Source organism: Convolutriloba macropyga, chromosome 15 (genome assembly GCF_964194025.1).
Source record: "Convolutriloba macropyga chromosome 15, txConMacr16.3, whole genome shotgun sequence".
Taxonomy (NCBI): Eukaryota; Metazoa; Xenacoelomorpha; order Acoela; family Convolutidae; genus Convolutriloba; species Convolutriloba macropyga.
In genome coordinates this window covers 32,106,948-32,118,959 of record NC_134482.1, presented here as the reverse complement: position 1 = coordinate 32,118,959, position 12,012 = coordinate 32,106,948, and the positions used below count along the sequence as shown (strand labels likewise).

Here is a 12,012-nt window from a genome sequence, read left to right as displayed (position 1 = left end):
GAATTGCAATACCATTATATGTTAAAGTTCAGATTGTGAAGTTTTTTGCCTATTGTAACTTTATTTTGTGACGGGCCCCTTCCCTGCCAGGCAACAACCTTAATGCGGAACAAAGTATCTTTCTTATTGAAGGTCAGTCGAGTTCATCTTAAATGAAGTTCATAGTTTTAGTGGCGAATGTTTTAATACTCTATTTTGTGTGTAATATTACTTTAGCTTTTTAAGATATTTTGGATTATAATGCGATGCGTGGCGTGTTTTTTTTTCTCCTGACCTAACGGGAAAATTTCATTTATGTGAGCCTCGTTTTCTTCTACTGATTAAACTGGAAAATTTTATACGCAACCCAGAAAAATAAATTTGAACCAACTGCTAACTTAAAAAATTATTAACTTTTAAAAACTTTTTAAGAACTATTCAAACCAGGGGATCCATTCAATCTTTCAGTTACCTCCTTGTTTTAATCCATTTTGTCTTAAATTACAGCAGCTACTTTTATGTGAAGCAGTTTGTCTTTCGGTGATCAAAAATTTCTATCATGACCCGGTTTCGGGAAAAAACACGGAAAAATACCCCTAATTGAAATCAGATAGGAAAAAATACCCCACGGAAAGAAACCCCCAACGAAAAAAACCCACGGAAATAAAGCCCCACTTGAAGGTCAAAAAGAGGTACAATCAATCAAATTGATGATTGAATTGATGAATTATATTACTGCACAATTACACAGATAAAAAGCAAAATATTGAAACTGTTTTTCACAAAAAGATATTTGAAGCAATTGCTCTCAAATACTCTAATGGCTGTTATTCGTGTGTCACAAAAAAATTCGTTTTATTCTGCTGTGAATGTCATTTTCTTTGACCATGTGCTTTTCTTGGGTGTTTTATTCCTAGACCCATCATAACCAAGTACTCAAGTTTCAAAATCATACAGTTCAAGACATAACAGCTAAATCTGGCTCCTGATATTAAAAAATGATTGATAAAAGTTGTGACCATGTTGTTTGTCCATCATAATAGTAACTGCAATTCTATGTTACAGCAACACTCATTAGTATCGTAAAACAGTGGAGATATATATATATATAATATATATATATATAGATTATATTGTATATATCTATATATATATATATATATATATATATATAAATATGTATATATATATATATTATATTATATATAATTATATATATATATATATATATATAATATATATATATATATATATATATGTATATATATATATATATATATATATAAATATATATATATATATAAATATATATATATATATATATATATATATATATATTTAATTTATATATATATATATATATATATATAAATATTTTATATATATATATATAAATATATATATATATATTTATATATATATATATATTATAATATATATAAAATGAGAATACTGGAACATTTGTTATTTTAGTTCCGTTACGGTGAAGTTTTCCATCTTGTGAATAACAATGCTGTTGTGATCCTTAATTTTTGAGTGGTGTTTCGCATTCTGTTTTCCGCAGTAAGGTGTTTGTGTTTTTGTAGCATCTTCTGCTTGCTCTTATTTGATGTTTCCTTTGCGTTTGGTACTGAAAGTTGTTCTCTACTGTTTTTATCACAATATAACTCGCTGTTAACGCCTTTGTTTATTTCACTTTTTGTGTCATTTAGTTTTAACAAAACTCGTTAAAGTTCATAGTTCTTGCACATAAAACCATGTACAGTGAATAGTTGTTGTACCTTTATAAGCTGTTATGAAATGTGATATTTTACGAACCTAAGCAGAGTATTCGTTTTTTATCTGTTTTAGGTTGTTCAAATGATTGACCTCAAAGCGAAAGAAGCAACCCTGACATAGATCAGTCAGAAAGTGGTTTTCTCGCTTATTTGTTGTGTTCTATTGATGACAGAATTGCAATACCATTATATGTTAAAGTTCAGATTGTGAAGTTTTTTGCCTATTGTAACTTTATTTTGTGACGGGCCCCTTCCCTGCCAGGCAACAACCTTAATGCGGAACAAAGTATCTTTCTTATTGAAGGTCAGTCGAGTTCATCTTAAATGAAGTTCATAGTTTTAGTGGCGAATGTTTTAATACTCTATTTTGTGTGTAATATTACTTTAGCTTTTTTAAGATATTTTGGATTATAATGCGATGCGTGGCGTGTTTTTTTTTCTCCTGACCTAACGGGAAAATTTCATTTATGTGAGCCTCGTTTTCTTCTACTGATTAAACTGGAAAATTTTATACGCAACCCAGAAAAATAAATTTGAACCAACTGCTAACTTAAAAAAATTATTAACTTTTAAAAACTTTTTAAGAACTATTCAAATCAGGGGATCCATTCAATCTTTCAGTTACCTCCTTGTTTTAATCCATTTTGTCTTAAATTACAGCAGCTACTTTTATGTGAAGCAGTTTGTCTTTCGGTGATCAAAAATTTCTATCATGACCCGGTTTCGGGAAAAAACACGGAAAAATACCCCTAATTGAAATCAGATAGGAAAAAATACCCCACGGAAAGAAACCCCCAACGAAAAAAACCCACGGAAATAAAGCCCCACTTGAAGGTCAAAAAGAGGTACAATCAATCAAATTGATGATTGAATTGATGAATTATATTACTTCACAATTACACAGATAAAAAGCAAAATATTGAAACTGTTTTTCACAAAAAGATATTTGAAGCAATTGCTCTCAAATACTCTAATGGCTGTTATTCGTGTGTCACAAAAAATTCGTTTTATTCTGCTGTGAATGTCATTTTCTTTGACCATGTGCTTTTCTTGGGTGTTTTATTCCTAGACCCATCATAACCAAGTACTCAAGTTTCAAAATCATACAGTTCAAGACATAACAGCTAAATCTGGCTCCTGATATTAAAAAATGATTGATAAAAGTTGTGACTATATTGTTAGTCCATCATAATGATAACTGCAATTCTATGTTACAGCAACCCTCATTAGCATCGTAAAACAGTGGATATATATACATGAGAATACTGGAACATTTGTTTTTTTTTAGTTCCGTTACGGTCAACTTTTCCATCTTGTGAATAACAAAGATGATGTAATCCTTAATATTTGAGTGGTGTTTTGCATTCTGTTTTGCGCAGTGAGGTTTTGTGTTTTTTTGTAGCTCCTTCTGCTTGCTCTTAATTGATGTTTACTTTGTATTTGTTAATGAAAGTTGTTCTGTTTTTAGCACTCTTTTTTAAGCACAATATAACTCGCTGTTAACGCCTTTGTTTATTTCTCTTTTTGTGTCAGTTATTTTTTAACAAAACTCGTGGAAGTTCATCGTTCTTGCACATATAACCATGTCCGGTGAACAGTTGTTGTACCTTTAAAAGCTGTTATGCCATTTTGATTTTTTACGAACCTGACCAGAGTATTGATGGCGAATGTTTTAATATTCTATTTTGCGTGTACTATTATTTCAGCTTTTGTTTAGATATTTTGGAATATAATGCGATGCATGGCGTGTTTTTTTTCTCCTGACTTAACTGGAAAATTTCATTCATTTGAGTCTCGTATTCTTCTACTGATTTAATTGGAAAATTTGATACGCAATCAAGAAAAATAAACGTTTGAACCAAATGCAAACTTTAAAAAAATTAATAACTTATAAAAATTTTTAAGAACTATTCTAACTTAAGTTTTTTATCTTGGTCACGAAAAAAGGTTACCTGGTGAAAGCTGAGGCAATTTTATCTCATAGGAAAAGATGAGTAATGAGCTATATATAAATGAGCTATAAGAACAAAAACAACAATAATATTCAAATAAGCCAGATTTTGACGCTAAACTGTATACTTTGCTTGGTATGTATGCTCTTTTGAGTCAGCGCATTTTAAGTGCAAATTAATCAGAGAATTTTAAGTTATTCTTTTTTTTGATGAATAACAAGTTTTGCAGTGAGAAGTCAAAGTGGAAAGGGCAATTGTTGCAAACATTGATATAGAATAACGAGAAAAATTGAAAGAAAAAAGAAAAATTGAAATTTCGTTATTTTTATGCGAGTAAGAGTAGTTCTTGCACATTTATAATCATTAGCAGAGCACACTACTGACTTTTTTCATAGATTTTTTCATAGACTTTTTTTTCAATTCATTAGACAGCTTTGCTTCTGGAACTGAAAACAGTAGAAAGCAAGAAAACCGCTGTATTTCGGTGTTTTTGACACTTTTCTACTGCAAATTATATAGATTTCTTTGCTGCTAAATATGATTTCATCGGCGTCTCGAGGTCTCGCCTTTTGCTGCTAATTTGAGTGGTATCTTCAGCTGGTCATTTCTTCTAGTTATTGGGTCCGATTAATTTGGGGTTCAAGTTTTACTGTTTTAGATTAAAATTACAGATACTTTTTCAAAAAATTCATTGCTTATCGCAGTTTCAGATTTTATTACTGATTGTTTGAAGCATTTGAACTCAATTGTTTTAGCTAATCTTTTTTAAACTAAAAGTTGAATCGAAAGTGCGCCTATGTGCGGTCACTACTAAATTCAGCTGATGTAAGTTGCTTTTGATAAATTTTCTCTGAATTCTGAATACTTTAGAGTCCGATAGCAATTCCAAGGTCAACTCTTTCCAGCTGAAGTATTGTTTCTCCATCGTCGTTTGAGACTAGTTTTGGAGGCTATAGTTGGTTTGGCTTTCGATTTTTGTGATATCATCTGAATTTTTGTTGCTCTGTTGTTTTGTAATATTAGAAAATTAGCACACTAATAGAAATTTTTTTTTCTAAATAAAACTATTTTTCAGAGGGATCCCTACGCACATATTGTTGCCAATCGAGTTACAAGCCGTTCTCTGGCGGATATACTGGAAAACTCGTCCGCGGGAGGCAAAGGTGGCAAAAACCACAAACCAGTCAAGAAGGGACCACCGGGGAAGTCCGGTAGTGGGAAAGGGAAGCCGGACGATGGAATGATGAGTCATATTGTGATGTTGATGGTGGAATCTTGTCTGACCAAGGCGGCATCGAGAGACTTTGCTCAGCTCTGTTCATTCAACTTCACTCTGAGCAAAGTTTTGGAGACTCAGGATGAGATAGGTACTGAAACTAACTTCATTCGGAGAAAAAATATTTATATTTATAATGCTCTAGTTCAGTTCGGCAAAGAGTGGCTTTAAGACAAAAATTACTAAAGGCAGAAGTTGCTAAAACCGCTTTCGGGATCGTTATATATCGAGTTTAACTTCGATTTGAAAAAAAACTATATAACCTGAAGTTGGTGAAGTAAATTTGAATAATGACGTTTATTCATATAATAATGGTGTCAATTAATCAAGTAATTTTTGTATCATTTTTCCGAAATATGTAGAATTGTGTGGATATTTCAGAGTACTCGGTGGATACTATGGTGTCTAACTTCAAACTCTTCCTGGCCAAAATCACAACGCATCTTCAAACAGTTGAAACTTTCTTCTCAGAAGTATGCTTACTTAGTCTATAATCAATTTGATAGAAAAGTATCTGTGGAATTGTGTAGATTTTTTATAGCTGCGAAGCTGTAAGCTGAGCGTAGCTATAATGGGGCGATCGTGGTTTTTGTTTTTGTTTCGTCAATCGACGCTCTTTTTTTACATTTTTTTCACGCCGCAAACTTCAAAAGAACAATTGTGTTGATCTTTTCATGACGCTATTTCACTGCTCTTGTGCTACTTTAATGTGTGATGTCAGTTTTTAAACTTCTGTGTGGTGAGTTTTAAGCTGAGCTGTGCGAAGTTTTTATCTTGACTAACTTACCTCACTCTAAATGACTTGTAGCTTCATTAAGGTCATTTGAGATCACTCTAACTCCTTTCAAGGTCAATATAGAACTCTTATGTAGTAACCAATATTAACAATAAAGCTTTACACCGACCAAAATTAAATAATGAAATTGTTACCCAGACTTTTTAGTTTGAAAACGTTTTAGTCTTTAAAAAGGTTGGCAAGTGCAGTACCTCAATTCTTTATCTGCTGCTATCTATATTCTACATCACGTGAGTCTGTTTCGCAGCTATTTCGGCAATCTGGCGGCTATGTTTTCTTTTTCTGAGAGAATTCTGAACTATCTTAATTTAGTATCAAATAAGATCATTTTAGCTGTTGTTCGGGGACTTCAAACAACGTAATTTGAGTATTTAAATTTTAGACAATAATAGCTGTCAGCTGAAAAATTTAGTCACACATAATTAAGTCTTCCCTATTTTTCCACTGTACTGATTTGTTCTACTGCTACCCGAACGTCAAAAGTAAGTCAGAATCCCTCAATTTATACTAGTGCTCTGGCCTACCTGTGAAATTGAGATAATACACAATCGAAACTTTCCAGATTTCCCAATCTAAAGTTGATGACAAAGGTGATGACTAAAGTTGATTTTCAAAAATAAAGTTTTCTGAAAATGTGATGTTTGTTCAACTTTTGTTCATCTATGATTGAGTTTGCATAATTTTTGTACACACTGGAGAGGAAAATGAACGGAGTCAGTTGAGATTCCATGACAACTTTCTTCTCCTTGTGAAACTTGGATCCAGTTCATCAACTTTACGTTAGAATATTTAGTAAGTTACTATTGCTTGTTATCTCATTTTAATCGGAAACAAAGACCACTAGTGACTGGGGATCAATACCGGAGTGGACTCAACATCGTTATTTTGTAAGATCTTGAAATATTCTGTCAGAATCTTACAAGATAATCATTCGTGTTACACGGTGCTTATGATAAACATGCATATTATACGACTTTTCAAGATTATCTGTCGTCCTACATGAGTTTTGCAAGGCGACCGTTCATCATTTAGAAAAACACCGCGCAAAAGGAAATTTAGAAATGATGCACATGACAAAAAAATGTATTTTAATGGCGTAAAACTTGAAAGTATTAAGTATGTTTTTTGAATAGCAATTTGTCTTAACACTACCGGACTTTATGAAAATTTTCCATGAAAATTTTGAGAAGGAACTGGGTTTTTACAATTTTTTCTATAAAACATATAATCTGCACAAGTTAAGTACATATACAATTTCCGTATTAGCACCTACTTTATCAGAATAATTACTTCACCAAGTACATAGTTTCTCATGAAGTTATTTACCAATTATACGAATTCATCGTCAAGGAACTCACAAAGGTAAATATTGAGGCTTTTAGGCACTTAATATGTTTATCAGTAAACTGTCAATCTGCGGTTGTTTTTAATAAACATAAACAAATTAGGGGTTACAGGCCTAGATGGAAATATTGGCTAAATGTGGCCTTGAGATCTTTTTGAATATGAACTAAATTAAAGCACTTATTTATGGATATTTAAAGGAAAATTATCACGTAACTATGAGGGACGAAATAGCGCCGTGACACTACCGGACTTTATGAAAATTTTCCATAAAAATTTTGAGAAGGAACTGGGTTTTTACAATTTTTTCTATAAAACATATAATCTGCACAAGTATAAGGATATACACATGTTTTTGTTGGAGCCACCCAATTTGTGTTTTCTTAGAAGAGAGTTTTGAACGAAAGCATTAAAGTTAAAGACAATTGAAGTATTTAAAAGAAATGAAGTTTAAGTTAAGACAAATGGAGAAAGCAGTTAAAATGAATAAGGTTAAGACAAGATTGAAGGCTTTGGAGAAACAGTTGAAAGGTTAGTAAATTAGTACATCCCAATTGTAATATGACGGCAGTAGATGATATAGTTATTGACAGTGGGAGTGGTGGTGGAACTGAGTGGTGGATTATTATTATATTAGTATTCTTCATATTATTATCATTAGTATCTGTGTTGTTGGGAGTGTGGGCAAATCGAAGGAGGAAGAGGAGGGTAGCGAAAGAAGTGGAGGGAGCTGTCGGGGAAGATGCAGTTTAACTCATTGTTCAATATTATTGTATTTAATTATATTAGTAGTTGCTATATTATATAATATTTGTTTGACTGTGTAAGGGACTATTTAAACTTACTCAAGTATTGTAGTTCTAGGTATAATATTGACTGGTGCTACTAATATTCTTCTTATATGGTGCTAGTAATATGATAGTAATTAGTGTTTATATCAAATTTGTTTTGTGGGGGGTTGAGGACATAAGTGGGGGATAAAAGGGATGAATTTGTGAGGCATAATAAATAGGTAAATGTTAGTGATGGGTGTAATTGTGTGTTCAGAATGCTATTGTGTGTTGTACAGCATGTGTTCTTAACAAGTAGCGATCGTTATAGCATGTTATTTAAACGTCCTTGGCATTTATTTGTGAGAGAGCAAGAATATTGATATCGTGACTTTTTTCGTTTTTGGGCATTAACTTTACTTTACTTGTGAAATACTGGTTATAGACTGATTCTAAGGCTTTTGGACATTTGCCCTGGTTGTTAGCAACCAAGGCAAACAAATATAAGGAAACCAAAGCAAACAAGTATAAGGATATACACATGTTTTTGTTGGAGCCACCCAATTTGTGTTTTCTTAGAAGAGAGTTTTGAACGAAAGCATTAAAGTTAAAGACAATTGAAGTATTTAAAAGAAATGAAGTTTAAGTTAAGACAAATGGAGAAAGCAGTTAAAATGAATAAAGCTAAGACAAGATTGAAGGCTTTGGAGAAACAGTTGAATGGTTAAAATGCGCTAATTCAGAATAAGGAGTGAACCCATAAGATAAGGTTAAGGTTGAGAGAAGACATTGGAAATAGCTCTGAAAATAATCATGGTTATTTCGCTGAATAAAGGATCTAAATGTTGAATAAGGTAACATTTATGTACTGGCTGAATGAGTGGGTTAAAGTACTGGTTAATTTCGGGGATTGAAGCACTATTTTGATTACATAAAGCACTTATGAGGAGAACTTAATGAATGAAGGGATACTTAATCGGTTAAAAGTTTAATACTTGTCGAACTATTTAAGACTTTCAAGAACTCAAAGTATACTCACCTCCCGGGTTAAAGCGCTGTTGTCCTGTTCGTCTTTTGTGGTAGTTTGTTAGTCTTCTGTATCTAATTTGTTTGTTTCAAATTGAAGATGCGCTTTTAGTTGGACAGTTAAAGAGTTGAAGGAAAACTTGAAGATTGCTCTCCCTATGAACAAAACTTATGTCTCTTGCGGAGAAATCTGAAGTTTTTCTCTTCTGGTCGTCAATTGTTTTGTCCAGGTGGTTGTCATTCGTAAAGCTGTCGTTGGGAGTAGAAACCACAGTGATGCATGTTACTCGTGCAATACTTTTCCGCCTTTTGGCTTTCCTTGAAGCCTTTATTGATTAGTGCATTGTATCGATGCATAGTAGATACTTCACTCTATCTTTGCTGGATGATATGTTTTAGGTCAGAGCTCTCACTCTGAGCAAGAGCAGGAGCTTCTTTTCTTTATTGTCCTTCATTTGGACGCTTGAGGTCCTGTTCGGGGAGAAAGGAAAAAAGTCTAAGGAAAACAATTTTTATCACTTTTTGCACAAGCTCTTCAGTTTCCCTTTTCATTGTCGTTCACTAGCTCTGGCAATTTGTCTGCCTTTCGAGTATAAAATGAACGGAAACCTGTGGTGCTGTATGTGCAGTTCATGAACAGCAATATATTTTATTCTCTGAATGTTTGGCTGAAAGTTTCTCTCAGTGGTCACATATTCAAATGGAACTAGGTAATGTGAAACTTTTGCAATATTTTTAGTTTTGTGACCAACTATCGCTGTTATCACACGTTATGGTGGTTCCTTTTGTTCGTTTGTCTGCTAGATTCAGGCTTCTAGGTCTAGTTTTCTCAATGTGGCACTTGTTTAAGTGATATTTACTTGTTTCAGCTGATCTCTACTTTTATATCATGTGTGTGTTTTCTGATATTACAACTAAATATGGTGTTTTTACATGCTGTAGTGTAGTTGTTTGGTAGACTGGTGGGCGTGTCGTTATGGGGATAGTGGTTGGGGGGTCGAATTTTGCAATTTTAACATGTTTTTTCGAGTTTTTCAGATTATTTTGCCCACAATATTGCACCATGTGTTTTAATATTACTGTTTCAACTTTTATTATTGGATGTTGTGCAAATGGGACCAGAAATGTTGGAAGGAACGCAGTTCATTGGTCTAAATTAGTACATCCCAATTGTAATATGACGGCAGTAGATGATATAGTTATTGACAGTGGGAGTGGTGGTGGAACTGAGTGGTGGATTATTATTATATTAGTATTCTTCATATTATTAACATTAGTATCTGTGTTGTTGGGAGTGTGGGCAAATCGAAGGAGGAAGAAGAGGGTAGCGACAGAAGTGGAGGGAGCTGTCGGGGAAGATGCAGTTTAACTCATTGTTCAATATTATTGTATTTAATTATATTAATAGTTGCTATTATATATAATATTTGTTTGACTGTGTAAGGGACTATTTAAACTTACTCAAGTATTGTAGTTCTAGGTATAATATTGACTGGTGCTACTAATATACTTCTTACATGGTGCTAGTAATATGATAGTAATTAGTGTTTATATCAAATTTGTTTTGTGTGGGGTTGAGGACATAAGTGGGGGATAAAAGGGATGAATTTGTGAGGCATAATAAATAGGTAAATGTTAGTGATGGGTGTAATTGTGTGTTCAGAATGCTATTGTGTGTTGTACAGCATGTGTTCTTAACAATTAGCGGTCGTTATAGCATGTTATTTAAACGTCCTTGGCATTTATTTGTGAGAGAGCAAGAATATTGATATCGTGACTTTTTTCGTTTTTGGGTACTAACTTTACTTTACTTGTGAAATACTGGTTATAGACTGATTCTAAGGCTTCTGGACACTTGCCCTGGTTGTTAGCAACAGTTGTATGTAATAAGAGCTGGTTTGGAAGAGTATTTGGTACTAATTTTTACATGTAATTTTTTCGTATTTAGGTCATTTTTCCGCATCAAGACTGATGGTACATGTATGTGAATTTTTAAATTTTTATTGAACTTTTGGATAATTTTTGGGCTTCGCCCAGTCGGTAGACGTTGTTGGGGAACCACTATGCTATGAAATCAGGTTTTTGAACACTTTTTGACCAACTTTTTGATTCATGTTTGGGAAGTCGAAAAATGCGAAATTTCAGGCAGCCCGCCGCCACGCGATTTTTAAATTCCTCCAATCGAGCTCAAAATTGGCAGATCGCTTCAGCGGCTTAAAAAACCTTGAAGCGCAAAAATTTGGCGTAATGTGAGCATTTTTCGCAAAGTTAAGACTATTTTCTTGAACTGAACCTGGCTATTTTTGAGTCGTCAAATTTTTGAGAGTTTAATATGTCATCACGGTTCATACATTATTGATACTGGATGGTTAAAATGGTATTTTCTGTGCCTGGTGCTAATGTATATTACTGAATTATAGGATTTGGAGCTATTTATCGGGTCAGAACATTGATTTTTGAGTCCAAAATGCTAATTTTCAGGCATGATTTTTCCACTATTTAATCTTCTTCAAGACATTTGTTGGTCTGGTGATGGTCTAGTGGCCTAAATCAGGTAATAACTGTTAGCAGTAATTTTTTTGTTTATCAGGGGTAGCATTTTGGTAGCTTTGGAAAGGATTAACATGTGTTTTGTTCCAGTTTTTTTCATGAAATTTGCTAGATTTTTACTTGTGGTGCGTCATGTTTGGTACATAAGTTGACATAGGTTGGAGATGATTGATTTCTGACGGTAGTTGAGGGTCATGCTAGTGAGTAATATGTTGGTGGCAGCTATTGGTGCAGTTTGGTGCATGATTTGAGGTCATTATTTTGAGTTTTTCACTTTAGATTTTTGGGCTAAATTTGGTCAAATATGTGCAGATTTCGATTTTTTTCACTTTTTTCATCATTTATGCATTTCAGTGCAATTGCATGTGTTTATTAGGCTTGTTCAACTACTAGAGAGACTGAATATTGGATATGGGCTCATAAATCGGCTTTTTGATACTATTTTTCTGGTCTAAATCTGGCTCTATTTTGACTAGATTGGGAAGAGTTTGGTAAGCTTTAGTTTTTTGCTATTATTTCAACATTTTACTTAACAATTTTC

At 33.1% G+C, this 12,012-nt stretch overlaps 1 protein-coding gene across 1 annotated transcript in view; it reads left to right on the top strand.

Moving 5' to 3' along the window:
• The window catches only part of LOC142354644 (calcium-dependent secretion activator 1-like), a 110,193-nt gene that overhangs the window by 70,764 nt on the left and 27,417 nt on the right, over positions 1 to 12,012 (top strand). Inside the window, exons 21-22 of the mRNA XM_075406989.1 lie at positions 4,785 to 5,076; positions 5,367 to 5,458. Coding sequence (XP_075263104.1) covers positions 4,785 to 5,076; positions 5,367 to 5,458 — 384 coding nt within the window. The remainder of the gene's footprint in view (positions 1 to 4,784; positions 5,077 to 5,366; positions 5,459 to 12,012) is intronic.